The 24,614-nt window shown below is 33.7% G+C and overlaps 4 protein-coding genes and 1 long non-coding RNA gene across 6 annotated transcripts; 2 read left to right on the top strand and 3 right to left on the bottom strand.

Moving 5' to 3' along the window:
* Nucleotides 1-991: 991 nt before the first annotated feature.
* Nucleotides 992-2,773, bottom strand: LOC130984225 (uncharacterized). Its single transcript, XM_057907580.1, has 7 exons — nt 2,369-2,773; nt 2,195-2,281; nt 1,942-2,070; nt 1,713-1,847; nt 1,465-1,577; nt 1,301-1,394; nt 992-1,215 (listed from the first exon to the last, which is right to left on the bottom strand). The coding sequence occupies exons 1-7, from the start codon at nt 2,771-2,773 to the stop codon at nt 1,042-1,044; spliced, it is 1,137 nt and encodes a 378-aa protein (XP_057763563.1). The 3' UTR covers nt 992-1,041.
* Nucleotides 2,774-3,914: 1,141 nt separating this feature from the next.
* On the bottom strand, nt 3,915-4,570 carry LOC130948446 (uncharacterized). The gene is made up of 5 exons (XR_009073066.1): nt 4,491-4,570; nt 4,338-4,403; nt 4,191-4,259; nt 4,041-4,115; nt 3,915-3,967 (listed from the first exon to the last, which is right to left on the bottom strand). It is a non-coding gene; the product is annotated as an uncharacterized LOC130948446 (long non-coding RNA).
* A 4,659-nt stretch (nt 4,571-9,229) lies between these two features.
* On the top strand, nt 9,230-13,309 carry LOC130967268 (U-box domain-containing protein 34). 2 transcript variants are annotated; one of them, XM_057892090.1, is made up of 9 exons: nt 9,230-9,459; nt 9,649-9,770; nt 9,881-9,996; nt 10,352-10,479; nt 10,571-10,824; nt 10,936-11,037; nt 11,262-11,690; nt 12,036-12,788; nt 12,877-13,309. In XM_057892090.1, the coding sequence occupies exons 1-9, from the start codon at nt 9,276-9,278 to the stop codon at nt 13,066-13,068; spliced, it is 2,280 nt and encodes a 759-aa protein (XP_057748073.1). In that variant the 5' UTR covers nt 9,230-9,275; the 3' UTR covers nt 13,069-13,309. The 2 variants fall into 2 exon arrangements, with proteins under 2 accessions (XP_057748073.1, XP_057748078.1); XM_057892095.1 differs by having other exon boundaries at nt 9,248-9,459; nt 9,623-9,770.
* A 362-nt stretch (nt 13,310-13,671) lies between these two features.
* LOC130967284 (glyoxylase I 4) lies at nt 13,672-15,999 on the bottom strand. The gene is made up of 5 exons (XM_057892102.1): nt 15,752-15,999; nt 14,845-15,016; nt 14,660-14,743; nt 14,356-14,559; nt 13,672-13,975 (listed from the first exon to the last, which is right to left on the bottom strand). The coding sequence occupies exons 1-5, from the start codon at nt 15,800-15,802 to the stop codon at nt 13,881-13,883; spliced, it is 606 nt and encodes a 201-aa protein (XP_057748085.1). The 5' UTR covers nt 15,803-15,999; the 3' UTR covers nt 13,672-13,880.
* Nucleotides 16,000-22,396: 6,397 nt separating this feature from the next.
* On the top strand, nt 22,397-24,217 carry LOC130967222 (protein ALP1-like). Its single transcript, XM_057892038.1, has one exon. It carries the CDS (start codon nt 22,484-22,486, stop codon nt 24,032-24,034), a length of 1,551 nt encoding a protein of 516 aa, XP_057748021.1. The 5' UTR covers nt 22,397-22,483; the 3' UTR covers nt 24,035-24,217.
* Nucleotides 24,218-24,614: the final 397 nt, after the last annotated feature.

Below are 24,614 nucleotides of genomic sequence, written 5' to 3'. Positions count from 1 at the left end.
CAAGTGTCCCCTAGATATATACTGGAACGATGGAGCAAGAAGGTAAAGAGGCGACACACACACATCAAGAGCAGCCACGACGAGCCACTAATGGAGCCAAGAAGCAAGAGGTTCGACCAATTGGTTTTTCGTTCGCAAAATATTTGCGAATTTGCCTCCGAATCGGAGGAACTGACTGCAATTCTACACCGTACGTACGATAACGTCATGGCCGAGATGGAAGCATTAAAAGCCAAAAGGAAGGGGAGATCTTCTTTATCCCACGAAGACGCCAACTTGGAATCCGTTAACGAACTTCAAAGCCCGACAAGGATTCGAACAAGAGGACGTCCAAAAAACAGGCTAGGTTCAAAGCTAGAGAAACAGATTGCAAATGCCACAAAGAAGAAGAAGACGAAAGTTTTAAGCGAGGTACAAGGAAATGTTCTTTAAATTTGTGGCAATTGAGTTTATTTTTGTCGTTAATAGTTTAGCTAATGTGTGAGTGTTATATTCAGATAAACGTGTTTGATGCTGCATCAGCGGCGCATTCAAATTCCAACCAATATCAAGGACACGTTATGAATTATCAGCTCAGGGTACCAGCGGCAGGGGATAACTCTTTGGGTGTATAGTTTTATAGAATATGGGTGTAAAAGCTCTGTTTCTTTTGGGTGTATTTTTGTTAATTAACAATTTACATATAGACACATATATAGATACATATAGAACAAAAGCTGTAAAAATTCACAGGTTATGGGTGTATATTTCATTTGATGTTTTTCTTCATATTTTAGTACATGTAATTCATACATTTTGAGTACAGCGCAGACAGTTGGGTGTATAGTTTACGCAATCTTGGGTATATTATTAGACTTGCGTTGGGTGTAACAGTTTATAATTTGCGTTCACCACCTGTAATACAGTTTTTAAATACATCACAGACAGTTTACCAGCACAGATAGTTTAATTATGGGAAAAAATATACATGAAATAGAAGTTGTTGATAATTGGCAAATATTTACATCATTTGTTTAAATTACAAACTACGCAGCAGTTGGATTACCCAGTTTCTATATCAGCAGAATTAATCTTACAAAACGGACTCAATAATACAGAGGATGGCTTCGACAGCCTTATAGCACTACTCTCTCTAATTGCCCGATCTCTCTGTTTATTCATCTCACTGAATAGTATCCGGGAAGCATACTCCACTCTATAGTGGTCCACCTCCTCCTACAATTAAAAAGTATATTCTGTTTAAACAGCAATATTAATTCAGTAAAGTAATACAGAGTTATATAGTTCTAAAGATAGTTACCTGTGGCCAATTATCCCATTCATACTTCCCCTTTTTGATGTTTTCCGGCTCAATTAACTCAAGCCACTTCATAACGTAGATAGCGCAGTCATAGCTGAAAACGAAGAAAATAAATTACAAATCTCATTTAGGAAAGTTTAATGTTCAGACTCACAAATTTATACCTTGTTTTTTGCCCTGATATTTTAACATATGATGCTTTAATTTCCTTTTCCTTCTCGCCTTTCTCCAGAGGTTTCCCGCCGGCATATGTTATCAATCTTGAAAATACATATCCCTTAAATACCAAAACAAATCAGTAATACACCCGAATGAATGCACAGGATACACCCAACTGAATATGAAATATACACCCAACACAACCTTCGAAATAGACCTATCTATTAAAGTAAAGAAGACAGAGAAAACTTACAGTGAATTTATTAATGTCCTTTCTCTCATCGCTTGGAGCTTTTTTGTGTAGCGGGTCAAGTATTTGACATTTCCGCTTTGTTGTATTTATTAGCCATAACCACCAATGTCCCGAGTGGCAAACAGGAGCAAAAATCTGAAGGATTGCCACATTTCAACAGTGTGTTATTTTATTTGGCATATAATTAAATAAATAAGCGTACTAACAAATTTAACAAACGAAAACTTACATATGGATGCGAACTTAATTTTTTTCTATCTATGAAGTGAATGAAACTCGGGTAGGCTTCCACCCTAAATTCCTTTTCCATTTTCGGGGATATGAATTCCCCCTTTGGGTGATCCGAAAGTGCCATGCTCTACAAGAATTGCGAAACAAGAAATGAAATACTGAAAATACACAACTTACACCCAATCGAACCCAAAAAATACACCCAAATCAATGCAGAAAATACACCCAAAGTTCGTAGAAGTAACACTTACCACAATATCGGGGGGGAGACAGTATATTTGTTCCTGAAACCTCTTTTCATTTTTCTGGTTTAGGATGAGGCAGATGGCAGATACAATCTAGAAATATATGCCGAAATCAATTTTACATTAATAAACATTGCAGTTTACTTTGGTGTAAAAACATTAATGTTAGTCTAATATTACCTGAGATTCTATATCACTTTTTGCCTGGAGGGATGCAAGGTTCAATCTGATCAAAATGTATTCTCCTTTGCCAATCAGATTGCAAATCTCCTCATACTCGTCAGTATTGCCATTTGCGTCTTTCTTCAGTCTCGTCCCCCAGATGTAGCACTTTTGTTTCATATCATCTGTAATTTGATTTATTCCCCCTGGAGTTTCAAACTTTGCAAAACTTTCTCCCCCAGTCTCCCTCTGAATTTGTGGACTTTCGTTTGTTCCCTTCGCTGCATTGCTTGCTAATTTTTGGACCAAAGTGTCTAATTGTTCTAGCATACTTGCAGTTTCTGGAGATTTTTCCCTTTCTGTCTCCTGCGTTGACGCCCCCTCCTGGCTTGAATCAGTCAATCCAAGGCTGAATGATGGCATCCCTGAATCTATTTTAGGAACATAGGTTGCTGTCCGTGCCATCATCAACAGGGCAGCAGCGTCTTCTGCGGCTGGATGACTGTGTCATGATGTATAAGAATAAGAGTAAGAATAATAATATACGGATGATAAGCAAAGATTGATTTTAGTCTGATGAACTTACATTTTAGTTGGAGCTGGGGGAAGCGTGGGTGTGGTTTCTTGAAGTTTCTTGGGGGATTCAGGAGTGCTGCACAGTAACACAAAATTAATCATGGCGTAAAGAAAAAATTGATCAGGAACAATATACACCCAAACTGTATGCAAATATACACCCAAACCCTAAACAAATATACACCCAATACTATTTCTTACTTTTCTGTAGTCCCTTCAATCCGTAGCATAGGGGTTGATTCGAAATCTGTCTCAGGGGTTGTTTGGGATGCCGGCACAAAAACCTGGATCGGGACTCTAAACAAGAAGAAAAATGAAAGGTTAACAACGCCTTTGAAAATAATAAGGTTATAAGGTTGAAATATTCTTGGAAAACTCACATTGCAAGCGCTTCCGACGGTGTTTGTTCCCTCACAACCATCATATTCGAGTCAGTCGGACTCAACCTAAAATAACCCAAAAAAGGTCAAAATACACCCGAACAATTCAAAAAGAAGACAGGCTTTGTTTTTTGAGAACTTACATAGTTGCAGTTTTTGCTTTTTTTTGCTGCCTTTTTTTTCTTGAATAAAATAATAAAGGGCTTTTTTTCTAAAAAAAATATATACAGAATTAGAAGTAGAAGGTAATAGAAGAACAAAAGTAACGGTTATTTGAAAGAGAAATTACATGCTCTGTGATGGCTGGTTTACGCTACTCTGTTCTGTGCGTCCTTGAGAGGAAGGATCATCACTTCCCAAGTTCACAGCCGGTAGTCTAAACAGATTTCATGTTATTCAGACAAAATAAGATATAGGTATAAAATACACCCAAATGAATGCACAAGATACAACCAACCGAATGGACAATATACACCTAACAAAACAAACGAAATATCCCTAGTAAACAACATACACCCAACTTGATCCACAAAATAAACCCAAATGTTTCCAGAAAATACATCCAAATCATGATAACAAGATTTTATTAAATAATAAAGGTTCTTACATTTCAGAGGACACATAGCGACCTTCTGTCGATCGCAGGTCAGCTAGGTTCTCCCTGCGAAACAAGATACAATTATTAGCAAACAAAACACACAAAAATCTCAAATACACAGCCCCGCAAGACATACCCCTCCGCAGCAGATTTATCAACGTTTCCCCTTAGCCATTCATCGATTTCGTCACTTGATATTTCATATCTCTCACTACATTCTTAAAATAAGATGTTAACAAAAATAATTACGATGATAGACCGTAATATAGCTTACGAGGTACTGTACCCGTCAAAGTATTGATCTTCTTCAGGAGGTGAATCCTCCACAACAACTTTTTTCTTTTCTTGTTGTGTTCTGGGTGGAAAAAAAAGAATGACAATCAGAAATAAAAAATTAATTTTATCACAGAATATTAATGAAAGAAGTGCTTACTCTTTTGGTGTTATTTTTGTTTTTTTCTTTTTCTTCTCCTTCTCCGCAGGTGATGATTCTTCACTCCTATAAGTTAATAATAGACACTTCAATTAATACACGAAATCTTTATAATGAAGCCAAAAGAAAGGAGTAATAATTTCAGGACATTACTCATCACTTGGTTCAGATTCAGATTCTGAATCAGAATCTGACTCCTCTTGCCTCTGCTTTCTTTTTCTGGAGTCCATTTTGGAAGGCAAACAATCATCATTTAGAACATACTAAAAATACACCCAAATAAATTCACAAGATACACCCAACTGAATATTAAATATACACCCAACGCAGCAAACGAAACACACGCTGCTTAATAAACTACATACACCCAACGTGATCAAACAAAATACACCCAACTCGAAAAAGAAATTACACCCAAGTATGGTTCTTACTTTTTCCCCTTTTTGCTGGGGTGTTTTCTTCCTGAATTCTCTGAGTCTTCTTGAGCCTCAGACTCAGAGGTAGAAGTGTCACTGTCAGTAGTTTCTGTCTCCGAAGACGAAGTTGGACTCGCCTTCCTTTTTTTTGTTTTTTTTTATTTCTTGTTTTTTTTCTTTTTTTTCTTTTTTTTTCATTTTTCCTCTTGTCTCTGCGATCTTCAGAATCCCCTGAAACATGAGATATTTTAGTTAGCAGCATTCAGGTAAATAAAATACACCCAACTTATTATGTTTACTTACCAAAATTTCCTGTCTTTCTGCAGACATTCTTTCCACCAACTGCTCCTTAGTCCAGTTGGCAATCCAGGGCTTTGGTGGTCTTTGAGTCCTGTTTTTGCCTTTGTTTTTTGAAAGATGAAAGTAGATTATCATGAGGGCGAAGAGGCAGCCATTAATTGATTTCTTCTTTTTCTCCTGGTAGTCTGTGATGCCCTTGACCATGAAGGTCAAAACATGCCCCCCCCAGTTTCTCTCTGATATGCCGTCCATCTTAAAAATTGGGGCCAGGTGCACGGGCGATATTTTGTTTATCGTCGTTGGCAAAAGGAACGCCATCTGTATGTAGAGGATGAATATCCTCTTGAACATCAGGCGTTCCTCTTCGTTGCCAATGCCGATTTCCATCATTTCATCAGTAAGACTTTTGAGGGTCTTACCCTGAAATCTTCTATAAATTATTTTATCATCATCAAAAAGTTTCTTATACTCAACTTTCTCAGGAAATAGATCTCCTACAAAAAGGAAGACAACAAAGTATCCAAGTCGGTTCAAAAACACCCAAGCATAAACTTATATAGACCCAAGCAACAACTTAATATACACCTATAATTTTAAGCTAGTTACCTGTTGCATTGATGCCAAGTGCATGACCTATTTTTCTTGGTGTTATTTGGAAAGAACCATATCCTATCTTCAGTCTGTTCTCCTCAAGTTTGAAGTTGTTTGCCAGCTCCCTTAAGAGTTGGTGATCCACCCTTAGTGGTGGGATGTGCATCAACCCACCGAATCCAAGATCCCTCACAATTGCCTTCTTCTCCTCAGTCATGTTTCTGAACTTATCACTCAGGAGATGTGTGGCACACTTAAGGTCTTTTGTTTGGTTTCTTGCTGCCATTTTCTCTGAAACGAACAATACATCCAAAGATAACAGTAAGATACACCCATATATATATGAGTCAGATACACCCATTAATAACAATAAGATACACCCATTGATAACAGTAAGATACACCCATATATATGATTCAGATACACCCAAAGATATCAGCAAGATACACCCATTGATAACAGTGAGATACATCCATAGATATTATTCAGATACATGCGTATAGATATTAGTCAGATCACTCAACCATGCTTCAATATCAAGCCACATTACAAGGTTAAGCAGTATACACTCCCAAATCTACGGAATAAACCCCCAAAAATCAACAACAATAACAGGAGAACTTAGAACAACAACGTAGAACACGTAGAACTTAGAAGAACGACGTAGAACTTAGAACATTGTAACAAAGAAGCAAGAATAATAGTAAACCCTAGAAGAACGACGTAGAAGAAAAGTAAAATATACAGGAATCTTAATGAACTTACGTTGAGTATTGTTGCTTTGTTTTCTGTTCAGATTCTTCACGGAGAGTTTGATGGTGTTTTGATGGAGGTTTCGAAGAACGATTTGTATATTTTGAACTTTGATTTTCGCTCGAAAATGGGAGGGTTTCCTTGTTTTCGAAGTGCCTTGAGAAATGGAAGAAGTGGAAGAAGTGGAAGAGTCTGCCATATGTAACCGTTTGAGTGTTGAGCGCGTGACTTTGACGCGCCATGTTATCTCTTTTGGTGCGCGTGATTTCTCTTTGGGCTGGGCCAACTTGTATGCTTGTAGGCTTGTATGTGTAGCAGGCCCGTTATAAAAAATATATATAATATATATAATTAAGATCAATGATTAAAAATTACTGATACACTGGACGGTACACTTAAAAATCTTTCCTAATAATAGTTATAGGTTTGGACTTTTCTACTTTCTAGTGTTTTTTTTTTCTCATGCTAGTGGTTGTACACTTGCATTGTTGGTGATGGATCCGAATGTATAGGAGAATATTAGAGGATCGATTTTTTTTAATATAAAAAAATTAATTAATACTAATTTAAATATAAGATTAGAAAAATAAAAATATTAATCTGCTAGCATTGATGTATTTATGCATATTATTAGAAAATATATAAATTTATCCTATTTTCTTTATGATTGGACTAATGTGTTACCCATAAGCAAAAATTAAAATTTGGTGACATTTTATTCTTCTTATAATTTTTTTCTTTTTCTTTTAGATAAATACCCTTTTTGGTCCCTGATATTTTTTTCGTGAGATATATCGCATCCTAATCATCCTTAAATCTCAACTAGGACCATCACTTATCAGTAAAATTGGACAAATTGACTCCTGTAACTAGTTGACAACGGATTGCCTGTTTGATGTATCAAGTGGAGTATAATGTATCAATACTAAGTGCTAGATGTCAATTCCAAATGATTATTGGGACTGAAAAATCCTTTCACTTCTTCCTCCTCCTCCTCCTCCTCTCCTTCTTCTTCCTCCTCCTCATCTTTTTTCTTTTTTTAGACCCATTATCATTACTATCTATCTCCACAATTTTAAAACTCTTTCTGCATTAACCTTGACAATATCATAAAACTAGTAAAGTTTAATTACTCTGTAAATCCCTATAGTTTCACCAAATTTTTAATTAGGTCTCTATATTTTTTTCTTTTAATTGAGTCCTTACACTGCTTTGATTTTGTAATTAAGTCCTTCCTAGTATAAACAATATTAGAGTTAACTGAATATTTTTTTCGCAAATTGAATGTATTTATAATTAAAAACTTAATTGAATGTTCAACCACATGTATTTTGGTAAAAATATTATGTTAATTTTAACATTTTTAACATAAAAAAGACGTAATTACAAAATTAAAAGTAGTGTAGGGACTAAATTAAAAGGAAAAAAAGTATAAAGTCCTAATTAAAAATTTGGTGAAACTTTAGGGACCAACAGAGTAATTAAATCAACTACTAATTCATATATTATTAAGAATTTAACACACACTTTGTATATACAAGAAGACAATAGTTGAAGAATTGGGGGCAACCAAAAGGCCTCGGCGACGAACTTTAATGTCTCACCAGATGCCATGTAGGGCTCTTATAGCGCTTGCGGAGGACGAGACAGGGCAAAGGGCTTTGGACGACGTACCAGTCAGGGGAGGGAGTTGTTAGCAATGGCAGCGCAAAGGACGGTGAGGACAACGAGGATCTTAGTGATGCCGAAAAAATTTGGAGTGAGTTATTGAGGGAGGTTGGGTGAGGATGAGAAGGAAAAGAAGAGAAGGAAGAGAGAACCACGGTGGTAGTGACTGTTGGTGGCAAAACAGAAGAAGAAGATGGTGGTTCTAGAGATGACATGATGGAAAAAGAAAAAGAAAAAAAAGGAAAAGAAAAGGAAGAAGAAAAGAGAGGTTGGTTTGGCGATGGTGATGCCATGGTGATGGTTGTGAAGGTGAAGTTTGATGACGATGGTGATAGAAATAATGGTGACTGGTCGAATAGAAAGAAGAAAAGGAGAAGGAAGAAAAGAAAAAGAAGAAAAGAGAAAAGAGGGGTTTTGTTTGTTATTTTTTTTTTTTTTTTGCGGAAAAGAATTTTTAAGTCTTTATAAACATTTAAAGTTAACACCTAATACTTGACATTGACACATCATACTTCATCTGACGGACAATTTATTGCCTGCACGAATTGATTTGTCTAATTTTATTGATGGGTAGATTTGATTAAGGTTTAAGAATAATTAAGGTGCGATGTGTCCGACGACAAAAAAAAAACAAGAATCGAAAACAGTATTTACTTTTTTTTTTTTTTTCAGACTTAGTTCTTCTTCTTTTCTTTTCCTCCAAAGACACCAATAAATTGTTGGGTCTAATGGGCTGAGGATCATTGGCGGACTGGAATATCCATTGGACTTTATTTCCTAGCACCGTGCATCCTACGAACAAATGCATGGCATGGAATTGAGGGAAATATTTATTCAACCAACTTAAAAGATTACCAATTTAATAATAATTGTTTATGTAAAAATTCAGATACAATTAAAAATTATTAAATAAATTAATATATTTAATTAAATTATTATCTAAGATATTTATGTATCAATTTCACAATAATACATGCGCTTTTCCACATTTCTTTTATTAATAACAAAAGGGTGCTTATCCAGGACGTGTAAAGTGTGAATATAACAGAAAACGGTAAATTGAAACTAAAGAAGTGGTTCAATGAGTGAGAAACGTGGACCAATTAAATTCAAGTCTTGCTTTGACCAAGAGCATAACATAATTTGACCAAAACAATAACAAACAAGATAATAATCATAATACATATTTCCATTTTCCATTTCTCCTCCGATGTCAAGCTTCGCCGTCGCCGGTGCCGAAATGAGATCGGTTGCTGTCGCCGTCAGTGGAAGCTCCGGCTGCGCCAGGGGAAGCAGGCGAGCCGTGCAATGGGCGGCGGAGAATCTAGTGCCTCAAGCCGATAGGTTCATCTTAGTCCACGTCATCCCTAGAGTCACTTCAATTCCAACGCCATGTATGTGCTTCCTTCACTTTTCGCTTTTGGATTCTTCAGCCGTTGATTAGTGCTGTTCACTGCAATTGATACAATTTTCAAAATTTTAGCTAAAAAAAGGATGAAGATTTTTGTATTCTAATTTTATTTTTTTGAATTTGATAACTGAATTACTGAAAACAAGGATGGGTGGTGTTTTGGAATTCCCAGCTGGAGAGTGTGTTCCGATTTCGGAAGCAGATTCGGATGTCTTAGCAGCTTATGTGCAGGATGTGAAGCAAAAATCTGAAGAAATCTTCGTTCCATTCAAAGAACTATGCAAATCAAGCAGGGCAAGTTACTCTGTTTGTTTTCGGTTTTTGTTTTAATGTTGTTTCAAATTCACTTTGACATTGAGAAAGTTATTATGTGACCGAAACCAAATTAAACTGGAATCTTGCAGATGGAAACGTTGCTACTAGAAGATGACAATCCTGCAGATGCACTTCTAAGCTTTATCTCTGAATCTGGCATCCAGATACTAGTGATGGGTCCTGACTCCTCAAATTTTATTACAAGGTATGTACTATACATATGTGTTCTAAATATTCAGGGTTGAAAAACCAGATGTGTTAGTTCTTCGGTATTCTTCTTGTTAGCAAACTCATGATAATTTTGCAGTATCTTATTGTATCTATTAAAGACCAGGTTTCATAAATATTGCTACTAGATAATATATCTTGAATGGAACTTATAATTTATTAATATGAATTAGCTTTATTATATAATTAATCAACTGGATTTTTAAATTCTTATAGGTTGCTTCTTTTCTAGTGAGTTATTGTAATCAGTAGTTTGACAACCAAAAGCTTTTTCTGGATAAACGAGATTAAAGTAACTTCATCTTTTTTTTTTTTTCTGGCCCTTATCCCAGAAAATTAAAAGGACCAGGGATATCAGCGACTGTTCTAAGAGGTGCTCCTGACAGCTGTGATGTATATCTTGTAGCTAGAGATAAAATTATGTCGAAGTTAGCTGATTCTTCATCTTTTAATTCTCAAGGTATGATAGAAATATTTCATTTTAAGATCTTCGTGTCATTCTTTATTGAAGAATTTGTTAGTTTCTCATTATCATATTTTTCTTCCAACAGAGAGTAGTTCAAGGTATTCTGTGAATTCTCAGGAAAATAAAGGGGAAAGTGGTGTAGGGATTGGCAGAGAAATGTCTGGAATTAATACTCCAATTCTAAAAAATTTTCGATTTTTATCGATATCAGACCGTAGTTATATTGGTCTACAAACATCCAGTCGCAGGAGCTCATTTGATAATTCTAGCAGTGGTGATGATTTTGAAGCTATTAGCCTCCACTCATTTGACTACGTAACTTCTGCGCAACGTGAACAGGTAATTTCCTCTCTTGCTAACAGATGAATGATTTATGACTTACCCGGAATTGTTAGATTTCACAGTTCTCACATGAGAGCAGTGATGTTCACATGATGTGTATTTATGCAGTTAGCAATGCAAGAAGAAGTGGATCGGCTACAGCTGGAGTTGCAGAATACTATTGCTATGTACAAACAAGTCTGTGAAGACCTAGCTCATGTTCGAAACAAGGTAAGATGATAATATTTATTTTTTCTTTGTTTATAGTTTGAAATCCTCTCTAGCTCAGCCCAATCTTTAATTCATTTCTAATTTCCAACTTCAATGCCTAAGCTAGTGCCAACAAAAGGTATCAATGAATATAACTTGGTGAAAGAAAATGCAAGGTTTTACCTTCAAACATAGGGTACTAATTGTTAAGTATCTTATGTTTACTTCCATGCCTTCACTTGCAGACCCTCCTACTTTCTTCTGAATCTGTTGAAGAAGCTAAAAGAGTACATGCTTCCCTTGAAAACGAGCAGACTTTGAGAAAAGTTGCTGCTGAAGAGAAAGAGAAGTATTTAAAAGTTATGAAGGAACTTGAGGAGGTTAAAAACGTGCTTGCCAAAGAGTCGTATGAAAGACAGATTGCTGAACTTGATGTCCTTAAAGAATCCATAGAAAAAAAGAGAATAGTCGATACATTGATCTCACATGACAAGAGATACAGAATTTACACCATGGATGAAATCAAGGAAGCAACAAATTTCTTCTCCGAGGACTTGGTAATTGGTGAAGGAGGGTATGGGAAAGTTTACAAGTGCACTCTGGATCACACACCAGTAGCAGTAAAGGTTCTCCATCCAGATGCAATCAACAAGAAAGAGGAGTTTCTGAAAGAGGTTTCCCTTGTTCTTTAGTTCTTCCTTTTTAAGTTGTTTATATTAGAAGAGTTTTAATACAAATCAAATTCTTTACTTAATTGTTATTCCATCTAACCCAGTTCTTCACACTTTTTAAAGGTTTAAACTGTGAACATCGCATTTGCAATTTCAAGTATCCAAAAGCCCTCGTTTGAAACCTTGCTGATAAATTATTCAAAAAGTTTCAAGATCGTAGCTGTTGACCATTATTTTTCATTAAATTGTCTTGAACAGTAGTAGTTTTTAACGCATTTAATGAATGTAATACTTGTATGCTGCAATTAAAGAAATATAAGTCGTTCATATTATTCTCTCCCGTTTCAGGTTGAGATTCTTAGTCAACTACACCATCCAAACATGGTTTTGTTACTTGGAGCTTGTCCTGATACTGGTTGCCTTGTTTATGAATACATGGACAATGGAAGTCTAGAAGACTATATTTTCAAGAGAAATGGGAAACAGCCTCTTCCTTGGTTTACTCGATTCCATATTGTTTTTGAGATGGCCTGTGGGCTCTCATTCTTACACAACACAAAGCCAGAGCCTATTGTTCATCGAGATATCAAACCTGGCAATATCTTGTTAGACAGGAATTATGTGAGCAAAATTGCGGATGTAGGGCTGGCTAAACTCCTTTCAGATGTCGTGCCTGACAATGTCACAGAGTACAGAGAATCCATGCTTGCCGGTACTCTCCATTACATGGATCCAGAGTATCAGAGGACTGGCACAGTCCGAACAAAATCAGATGTATATGCTTTTGGACTTATAACTCTTCAGTTGATAACTTCTCGCCACGCACGTGGACTCATTTTGGCTGCTGAAGATGCAGTTATGAAGGGCTCCCTTGGTGATATTTTAGATAAATCAGCTGGTGATTGGCCTCTCAATGAGACATTGGAATTGGCCCAAATTGCCCTTAAATGTGTTGCACTTAGATGCAGGGATAGACCAGATCTTGACACTGAAGTTCTTCCACAGCTTGAAAGACTTTCTGTTGTGGCAGATGCAGGTGCAAGGATAGGAAGAAGAAAGAGTATGCACACACCAAGCCAGTATTATTGTCCAATCCTTCAGGTAAAAGAACTTCACTTATCTGATGAACATATATAGAGTGTTGATATTTGTATGTAGATATACATTATCCTTCTTGGTTGTAACGCAGGAAATAATGGATGATCCGCACGTGGCTGCGGATGGTTTCACCTATGAGTACAGAGCAATCAAAGCATGGCTTAGCAGACACAACGTTTCACCGGTGACAAAGCATAAACTCAGAAATTCTATGTTGATTCCGAACCATACTTTACGTTCTGCCATTCAAGAGTGGAAGTCAGGAGTGTCCTCATTTGATTAGAAAACATATATGACTTTTACTTCCTGCATTGAAACCGTTAGTTAGCATTTGAATTGCACAAAGGGTTTATATAACATTTTTTGGAATTTAGGTAAAGCATTTTTTCCCTATACAAAAAAATTGTAAATAAACTTTCCTTGCCCCATTGGATTATAGTGTACATAGTTCAAATCAATTATAGAGATGTGTTGGACAAGAATGCAGATTTATGATGCATAAAATATTATGATATTTGTAATTATCGTGACATTTTCCCATTATGCTACCATCGACAAAATATAATAATCATAAGATAATGGACTGTTATTTCGTATTTGTTTAATGTAATATGATTTCAATATTACTAGGAACAAGTTTGTTATTTCATTGCCATTTTAAAATTTATAGTATAATATCATTTTAAAAGTTTGTTTTTGGATAAGATATGCAAACATAAACCAATTTACCATAAATCAAAATCAAGTAAGAATTTATCCTTTTTTATTATCAGCAATCCAAACACAACCTTCAATTTTACTTCTTAAAATCATTTTTTCCTGTGTGTGCGTATCTATATATATCATCCTCTCTGATGCTCTGAGTGAAATATCACTCTGCTCAATCTTGTTACTTTCAACACTGCCTTTCATTACATTTTGCTGGTATAAGCCAATATCATCTCTTTTGAGTTGGCACTTGGAAATAAGAAAATTTATATCAAGCAGTACTCTGCTAGCTGCTAGTGCCACTGCATATATACAATAATCTGTACATTTATTTCTGCTTTCTGGTGACTAGAAGGTATAGAAATAGCAAATGGTACCCCAAAACCTTCAGCCTTCAACTTGTGTAAACTCAAGAGCATTTGCATCAGGGTCGCGTGCAAAGATTGCCGGTCTTCCGGATTTGCTAAGTGTGTATGGAATACCTATAAAATAAAAAGAATTTAATTTTAGCACACTATCAATCACACATCAACAAAACAATCTCATATCCACTACTTGAATTGTCATATGAATAGAAGGATTTGATTGAATAATAATGTAAAGACTCAGCGTATCAAAATTAAATTCAAATAAGAAAGCGAAGGTTAAATATGGAGCATATCTTTGGTAATTCTTGATGTAAATATGATTGAGAAGTCATTACGGTGTTGTTTGATCTATATAGTTGGCCCCCATTAGTGGGATAAGACTTAGTTATTCTTATTGATCTCTTTTGGAATTTTACCATTTCAAAAGCTCCAAATCATAGTGAACTATGATGAAGTATGAGCATTTAAAATTTAAGCAAGGAACAAAGGAATACCAGCTTTATCAAAGATTGCTTTCAGCTTGAGAACATCCCGGATTGCAATACACGTGTGACGATCTCGCCCTCCATGTTCTGCCCGTCCAGTTAACGGGTCAGGGTTTGGAAGCTCCATCAAGTGAATCATCTCAGAGCCTACCCACAACCAAGCACCCCTATATGGAAGCTTATCATGTGGCCTTGCTTCATTTATTTCGAGGCCTAAATTTCATTGAATCTAGTTATTCAAAAACTTCTTTCTTGCTACACAGGTACATATATACAACACATTTTAGTGTGAAATAATCAAGAGATGGCATACCTAGAATGTTTTGGTAAAAGTCAAGGGATCTTTCTAGGTTTTCACATAAAATTCCAACATGGTGAATGCTAACAACACCATAATCTGAAAAGCAGCAACAAAATAAATATTAAGGGGGGGGAAGACAGATAGGCAAAAACAACCCTTAAACATGAAAATAAAGCTGAAAATGAAAAGTAACATACTGTTCTCGTCTTTGTTAGTAGCAACTGATTCTTTGTCAAGTACATCTCCTCCAACGCTCATCTGAGCTTTTATCGTCATGTTAGGAACATGGCATCTCCCATTTCTCACATTAGCATGACAAGAGTTGGACTGAATTTTTGTGGTCATGGGTGAAAAGCTGGCATAATTCAACTGGAACAAAAGAGAGTCAATAAAGCATGTTACATGACATACAGAGCCAAGGCTGAAGGCTCACTCATAAGAAATTGCTGCAATTACAAGCTAAAGTTGTATTTGACAAGTTCACTTCCAATCTACTTGGGAGTAAACCTCCTTTCATGATCCATTCATTGATGCCTTATTTATTTTACCAATCTGATTGGGAAACACCAACCAAAACATGTGTTCTTTTTTTATCCTTTTCCTCAAACAGATAATTGAAAGTTACAAAATTACCGCCAGCAAAAAAAAAAGTTCACTTTTTCACCTCCTTGTTTTTTTTTTTTTTATGACAACCATGACTACTACGAAGAACAGAGAAGACAATAAACATCAAAGCATGTCATAAGGACCTAAAAACTCAAGCTTTCATGATATTATTTGAGTATCTCCACATACAACGAAATCCAAAATGAGCAGATTCCAATTCTTACATAGTAATCTATTTCCTGATTTTCCTAAACTTGGAACGTTAAATTAAAATAGCTAAACAACATGAGTAACTTAGCATTATAAGAATCCAATTCGCATCTTATAATAGAGCTCCTCAATTAGGGCACAAAACACACAAACTAAAAACCCCTTTGTACCAATTTATTAGATAAAGCAATTCTACAACTCGAGGCCACATTGCAAAAATCCCAATAAGGGTACAACAAGCAACATAACTAAACTCCGAAAACAAATAAATAAATAAATAAAAATCACCTTTTGCTGCAGAGGAGAGACAAAGGAAGGTGCTTTGAGAAGGGACGCCATGGCAGAACAAGTGAACAACAACTGAAGCTAGTGTGGCCTATGATTCTGTGAATGTTCGGGGATATTGAGGAACGAGTGGACACAGTGCCCTCCTTGCTTTCTGGGGCTCACAAATTTCCAGAGTGAAAATTGAAGAACAGTAAACACCAGCCACTGATTTCGGGTTTGGGGCACAATTATAAAATCAAAACATTACAGGTACTTTTTCATAAATTAGTAAAAATACTTCCTTTTTCAATAAAATAAAATATGCTGACGTTGAATGACATAGGCAATGATGACAACAGCATTGGGAATTTGGGATAGATCATTTTTCTTTCAAACCGCGGTTTGAACTTTGAAGACATTCACTCATGATGAGCATGCATGTGATTACGATTATTTATTACAATTATTATAAGGTCAAAATTCAGCTCCAGATTCTTAAACATTTGAAGTTTTTTTTTTTTTTTTTTGCTAGTAATATAATGCTACCGACCACTTACTTCCTAGTTCCTACTACTAATAGACCTAAAGTTTGATTTTCTTCTTGGTTCTCACATAAGAAAATCATTCACACTTGACATAATATATCATAGTACCAAAATAAAATATTCAAAAGATTTAGTTGTTGAAGCTTGAAATAGTCTTTTGACTGCAACGAATTTTAAATTAAAGTATGAAGGCTTAAATAGTTTTTTTTTCCCCCTAAAAATTTGCCACTTTTTAGCTTTGTTGTTTGTAAAAGAAAAAGTTAAAACAAATTTGATTTAGGTTCAAATATTTCTAAAATTATTTTGTTGAAGTTCCTTACTACATTATTTAGTTTGGTTTTCAAGGCCTTTAATATATTTTGATACTTTCATTTAAGTAATTTATTATAGTTTTCAAGTATTTTTAATATGTACATTTATTTTTATTATATATAACGAAGATATAAAGGGTGGGCGTTAAAGAGAATTGATGTATCATTTTTTTAAATATTCTTTATCATATATAATTTATACAAAAATATTTTATTAACTTATAACCCATGACATTTGGTTTCAGCATAATATTTTTACCATCTTGACTAATTTCAATTTTATTATCATTATCCACATTTAGCACATAAAAAGATGGATAGTAGTATCTATTAATTCATTAATATATAGAATGAAAATTATCTTTTGTATCGAAGCCACTAAATTTAATCAGATTAAAGTTTAATTTGTATAAACAGTTTAATTGATTTTTTTTTAAGTTTAAATAATAAATAAGATAAAACACACAATTAAATTAAGTCTAATTCAATATTACATAATTCATCCAAATAAAAAAATATTATATAAATTTTTCTAATCACTTCTTTATATAAGTTAAATTAGATTTAATTCTCTGTGTAAATCTAATCATTCTATTTCGATTTATACATGTTGTCCTAATACATCTAATCAAAACTTATAAACTATTTAAATTTTCATTTTAATAATTAAACAAATATTTTAGAATAAAATAATTTCTCCAACAACTTTATTTTGGTCTACATTCAAATAAACAAAGTTTCTATCTAAAAGAAACAAAAAATGCAATCAAACAAAGACAAAGGTGAGAAACGATAGGAAAATCAACGTCCAAAGGAGTTGTTATATTTATTTCTCTTACTAGAATAAAATTCTTTCTTTTTTAAGTAAAAAATAATCAAAATAAGAAAACACATAAATCAAAATAATTAAAATAATAAAAAACATAACTAAATATAATTAGCCTATTTTGATTTATGCATACATGCATGCTATTCTAGAAAATCTAATCACCCTATTTTGATTTATGTATGCATACTGTCCTAATAAATCTAATCACTTTGTTTCGATTTATTAGGAGTCTAGGACAACATATAATCATATATGCTTGCATAAATCGAAACAGACTTATTAGATTTATATAGAGAATTAAATCTAATCTGACTTATTCGATTTACATAAAGAGGTGATTAGAAAGATTCATGTAATATTTTTTTGAGGCTTGCTACACATACAAGTCTTTTTGACTTACAAGTTTTACAAGTTGCTACACATTAGAGTCTTTTAATGCGTTATTTAATTTCCAAAGCGCTACACTCACCGTGAATTATGAACGACTCCTCTTCCTCTTCCTCTTCCTCTTCCTCTTCCTCTTCTTCACTCACCGTGAATTATGAACAACTCATCTTCATCTTCCTTTTCCTCTTCCTCTTCCTCTTCTTCTTCTTCTTCTTCTTCTTCTTCACTCACCGTGGATTATGAACAACTCATCTTCCTCTTCCTCTTCCTCTTCCTCTTCTTCTCCTTCTTCTTCTTCTTCCTCCTCCTCCATGTATTTCTTCGTTATTCTCTTTGCCTTTTCATTAGTTGTTTTATTTGCGTTTATTACTGGTATTCTTGCTTCGTTTTTTTTCGATTTTCATGGTTTCTGAAATCAAGCTTTGAAATCGTTTTGAAGATAATGAAACTTCAGAAATACACCCAAACGATTATAGAAAATACACCCAAACGATTATAGAAAATACACCCAAACGATATTTCTTCGTTATTCTCTTTGCCTTTTCATTAGTTGTTTTACTTGCATTTATTACTGGTATTCTTGCTTCTTTTTTTTTCGATTTTCATGGTTTCTGAAATCAAACTTTGAAATCGTTTTGAAAATAATAGAACTTCAGAAATACACCCAAACGATTATAGAAAATACACCCAAATGATTATAGAAAATACACCCAAACGATATTTCTTCGTTATTCTCTTTGCCTTTTCATTAGTTGTTTTACTCGTTTATTACTGGTATTCTTACTTCTTTTTTTTCGATTTTCATGGTTTCTGAAATCAAGCTTTGAAATCGTTTTGAAAATAATGAAACTTCAGAAATACACCCAAACGATTACAGAAAATACACCCAAACGATTATAGAAAATACACCCAAAGGACACTTTATGCATAATTCAGAACTCTTTCTCTTTCTCCTCCTCATATTCTGCTGCTTCTTCTTCTTCAAAAATGATTTCAGAGCTTGATATCAAAAAATAATGGAAATCAAGAATAACGAAAAAAGAAAACAAAGAGAAAAGCACGTAAATGAAGAAGGAGAAAGAGAAGGCAAAAAACGAAAGAAAAGAAGAAGAAGAAGAGGAGGAAGAGGAAGAAGAATGTGCAGCAAGAAGAAGAAGACGATGCAGTGAAATTGTGCAGTAACGGTTGAAGAAGGAGAAAGAGAAAGTAAGAAACGAAAGAAAAAAAGAAGAAGAGGAAGAGGAAGAAGAACGTGCAGTAACGTTCAAGCGCGTTAATATAATAACTTGTAAAGACTTGTATAAAAAAATGCTTGTATATGGAGAATTTCTCTATTTTTTTATTTGAATAAATTGTATAATATTGAGTTAGGTTTGATTTAACGATGTGTTTTACCCTTATTTTATATTTTGATTTTTAGTCCTAAAAATATTTATTTAAAAAAAAGAAGAATAAAAAATTTTTATTATAAAAAAGTTATTTTTTAATTTTTTTTATAAATATTTAAATAAATTTTTAAAAATTATAATTTAATTAAAAAATTACACAAAATATTAATACTATAACTTTTTATAAATTAAAAATTAAAAAAATTATTTATAACCCTATTCAAATTGGTCATAAATATGAGTGAACTGATTTAATTCGGTCAATCCATTGAACCTCACTCCTTTATAAGCTTTTATGAACCATTTCAAAATAGGTAATTAAGTATAGTAGGAAACTATAATACATTTGAATCATGAAAGTTGTTGGTTACACACAATTTCTAAACGACTATGATTAATTGTTTGTTTTTCGTATCATATTAAAATATACACACCTGTATCTAAACGACTAAAAATACAACTTAACGGCTTTATACCATTTTTCTAAAATAATCTTTATATTATTAATATTATTATTATACAAAATTAATTTAGTTACTATTTGTTTACTAAAATAATAAATATATAGGTAATTTTGGTATTTCGTCAATATAATTATAACATCATTAATAAACGATATTATATTTTGTACATAATTTTTTTAGGAAATTATTATAAAAATTAAATATCATAATGAATGGATAATATAAAAGTTTAATTTTGATGTAGTGATAATATAAAATGTTTTATATAATTTTATAATTATAATTATTTTTTTAGATTACTATTCACATCATTAATATAAAATATAATTATTTTTATTAATATATCAAAATTAAATTATTTCTAATATAAAAGTGAAGGATAAATTATAAAATTGTAATCAAAACATTGAAAACTGATCATATCAAATACCCATAAGCTAGATGATATTGTTTTCATAATAGAAAAACCTTAATGGCAAATTATGTTTTCTTTTCTAAAAAGCAAGTTAGTATAGGGTTTAACTAGTAATTGATTTAATTATATCAGAATTCTACTAAAAGAAAAAAAATGATACAAAAATTCAAATAAAAAAAAAAATTTAAAGATTTAATTAAAAAAATTTTAGTGTAAAAATTTAATTAAAAAAATATAAAACCTAATTAAAAATTTTATAAAATTATAAAAACTAACAAAATAATTTAACCGTATTTATATTGATTGCTAGCAATTTATTGTCAATATTGAGTAACTAAAATGCTTTAAAATATAAAAAATTATATATATAAAAAATTATATATATATATATATATATATATATATATATATATAGTATTAATAAGAAGACGTGTTATACTTTTGACACTTTGATTAATTCTATGGAAATATGCCCTCTTGTTAAAAAAAAGATATTTCTGATCATTATTTATTAATGTTAATAAATCTATTAAATAAAATCTTTTGTTTACTTTTTGTTTTCTTTCTTTACCCCACAAAGATATTGAATATAATGAATTTTTTTTTTTTTTTGCCATTGAGATTTTGAAAATGAACATTGAAATATCCTTCAAAAACAAGTAAATAGATGCATATATATATATATATATATATATATATATATATATCATCCAATAAATAACCAATGACTGATTTTTTAAATTTTAAATTTATTAATAGTTGATTTATGTTCTAACAGTGAAAATGAAAACGGGCACGAAATTTCCACGGAGGTATGCATGATTCTTTTTACTGATTGATCAATATTCGCACAAATAAAATTCAACCCTTGAAAAAAGCAATATTCCCACAAGTTCCCGATACTCCCCGATCTTTCCCATAACAATAAGCGTAGTGACACATGTCAACACCTTCGTAGAGAAAGTATAGAGAGCTAATAAAATATTTATGTAATATATATAATAAAGATAAATTTTAAAATCAACTTAAATTTTTGAGATGAGATGTTTATTATCCCTAATAGCCGGATGATTATTTTGAAAAGTATGAATGATGCTCATTTTTAAATTCATATCGCTCATTGTATACATAGTACAAATATTTCAATGATTCCCTAACAGGACTCTTATCGATAACACACAAATAAAAAGTAGAGTAAAGTATCGTTTTTATCCCCAATGTTTGGGGTAAATTTTATTTGTGTCCCTAACGTTTAAATCGTTTTATTTATATCCCTAACGTTTATAAAAGTGATTCAATGTTATCCTACTATTAATTATACTAACAAATCAGATTATATTTTTAATTATTCTCACTTGGATGTATTCATTCTCAATTAGGTCTCACTTGGATGGATTCGATTTTAATATTATATCTACTATTTGTGTTTAGATTCAATTATGTTCCTAGAAAAGTGAATTATGTAAATTTTGTAGGAATTAGTTTCAACTTTTGATAAACTATTTTTCGGAGTGGATCATCGATTCTATCCGAGACATTTGTACTAAAGCGTTCATGATGTGTAATTGACGGCAGGATAACATTGAATCACTTTTATAAACGTTAGGAATACAAATATGACGATTTAAACATTAAGGACACAAATAGAATTTACTTCAAATGTTAGGAACAAAAACGATACTTTTACTCTAAAAAATAAAATAAAATAAAAAATCTCAAGTGTCACTCTAATAAAATATTTTCACTCTAGTAAATATTATGTTAAATTGTTAGTCAAATATGTCAATTAATTTAACGAGTCTGAAATATTATTTTCATATGAAATTTTGTATATTTAAGAGTACAAAAGACTAAAAGAAGTAAAAACGAGTAAAAGTTACAAGTTAAGCCATGACAATAACCAAGAGAACTAAAAACTTAGCATTTTAGCAATTAGTACAAGCTATAGTAATTAGTAAGATCCAAAAAGAAGAAACTGAATTTCGCAACCCCTTCATTTGTCCTCATCCTTATAATTCCTTACACTTGCTTGCCTCATCCACCTTACAAGATTCCCCATTGACCAGTTGACCGAAGCTTCTCCCCCTTTTCTTATTATCCCTTATCCCAACGTTTTTCATTTCGAACGCGTTCGGATCCGAAAATATAAATAACTCCAAAACCACCACGTTTCATTTTTTTTCTTTTTTGTTCCACCGAGTAGTAATACACGCGAGTCATAGTCAGAAGGTCAAAGCAGGTTTCACTAAGCAGAACGCGTTCACATTTGCACACACGCTTCCTCTCTTGTTGCTTCGTATAAAAAGTAAAACCAACCCCCTCTTTCTCTTCCAAAATTAAATTCTTCACCATTCACATTTCACATTCTTTGTTCACACTCCCAAACTTCGCCACCTTTTAATCCTTTCTTTCACATGGAAATTGGGTCAGCACCTCCAATTCTTACCCTCGAAGATTACTCTTACTTGTTCCCCGATATGGACTCTAATTTTCTCTCTCTCAACAAAAAACGTCACAGGAACGAACAAGACGAAGAAGAAGAAGAGGGAGAAGGAGAAGGGAGGATTAATATTAATAATAATAATAATAATATTAATATTATTAATAATAGTACCGGTTCTTCACTTAACGATTTACTCTCGTCCCTAATTCACTTTGATAACAAGGAAGTGATGGATCCAGAAGAAATGAAGCCAACGATTCCGTTCAATCCTAATCATCATAACTACTTCGCAACAGCGTCGCAATTCCAAGGTCAATTCAACGAATTCAAGCTTGAAGTTGAAGGATTGGAAAATGATTATTCTGGTTCACCAACGAAGAAGCCTCGGCGATCTGCGAATTCTCCGGATAATAATAATAATCAGGTGCAGGCGAGTGCAGGGTCGAGTTCCATGGGGCCGCAGCGAAGGCTATGGGTTAAGGACCGGTCCAAGGACTGGTGGGAGCGATGCAGCCACCCGGATTTTCCAGAAGAAGAGTTCCGAAGATCGTTCCGTATGAGCAAAGGAACGTTCGAGATGATTTGCAGAGAGTTAGATTCCGCGGTTACGAAGAAGAACACCATGCTTCGCGACGCGATTCCCGTTCGCCAGCGCGTCGCCGTCTGCATTTGGCGGCTCGCCACCGGTGACCCGCTCCGACTGGTGTCGAAGCGGTTCGGACTCGGGATATCCACGTGTCATAAGCTTGTTCTTGAGGTTTGTTCTGCCATTAAAACGGTTCTGATGCCTAAGTTCCTTCACTGGCCTGATGAGTCTGTTATGAAGAAGAACAAGGAAGAATTCGAATCGGTTTTTGGGATCCCTGATGTTGGTGGATCAATGTACACTACACATGTTCCAATCATTGCTCCAAAGACTAATGTAGCTGCTTACTTCAACAAGCGCCATACGGAGAGGAACCAGAAGACTTCTTACTCCATAACCGTCCAAGGAGTGGTTGATCCAAGAGGAGTCTTCACTGATGTGTGTATTGGTTGGCCTGGTTCAATGCCTGATGATCAAGTTCTTGAAAAATCTGCATTGTTTCAGAGAGCTAGCAAGGGAAGCTTGAAGGATGTTTGGGTTGTTGGAAACTCTGGACATCCTCTCATGGATTGGATCTTGGTACCTTACACTCACCAGAACCTAACTTGGACTCAGCATGCTTTCAATGAGAAGATTGGAGACATACAAAAGGTAGCTAAGGGTGCATTCTCCAGGCTTAAGGGTAGGTGGTCTTGTCTTCAGAAGAGGACTGAAGTGAAGCTTCAGGATTTACCTGTTGTTCTTGGTGCTTGTTGTGTTCTTCACAATATATGTGAGATGAGGAATGAGGAGATGGATCCTGATTGGAGTTTTGATCTCTTTGATGATGAGATGGTGGCAGAGAATGGTGTTAGGTCTGCTGCTTCAGTGCAGGCTAGGGATCAGATTGCTCACTATCTGTTACACCATGGCCGGGCAGGCACCACTTTCTTGTAGAAGCTTTCTTTGTTTATCATCATTTCTAGTTGTTTTCTCTAGATTATTGCTGATTCTTTTGGCTATGTTTTGTTATAGTCACATTTGGGAATAAATAAAAAAGGTTGTAATATTGTAATGTTGTAGCACTATGTATAGGCCCAACCAATATATAAAAAGAAAAAGAAAAGTTTGGATACTGAATTTGATTGTTCCTTCTTCCTTATGTTGGCAAAGTTTCACTTTCACCACCCCCTCTCTTTTTTCTACTCAGTTGATAGTAAAACTGGCATGGCATGTGTTAACCTTCATATCTGATTCCGTTATTATGAGTTGTTCTACCTTGTCCCACAATGTTTGACCCTATATGAAGATGGAAACTTAATTGATGTGCTTTTGGCTTTTGTCTTGCTTGGTTTCCAATCTCAGACAATCATGTCTAAAGTTGAAGTTGATTGCTTATTCACTTATTGTCTTTTTTCATATCTGCACTTGATTATCATTGGTAATTTTGCATGTTGAAATGTACCTATTACCAAAAGAGTCATGTCTGAGGGTGATATCTACTTATTGTATCATTGATTCAGCAAGCATTTTGAAC

This window comes from Arachis stenosperma, chromosome 1 (genome assembly GCF_014773155.1).
Source record: "Arachis stenosperma cultivar V10309 chromosome 1, arast.V10309.gnm1.PFL2, whole genome shotgun sequence".
NCBI classification, from domain to species: domain Eukaryota; kingdom Viridiplantae; phylum Streptophyta; class Magnoliopsida; order Fabales; family Fabaceae; genus Arachis; species Arachis stenosperma.
The sequence above is the reverse complement of the archived record's forward strand: the minus strand, read 5'-3'. Positions and strand labels throughout refer to the sequence as shown.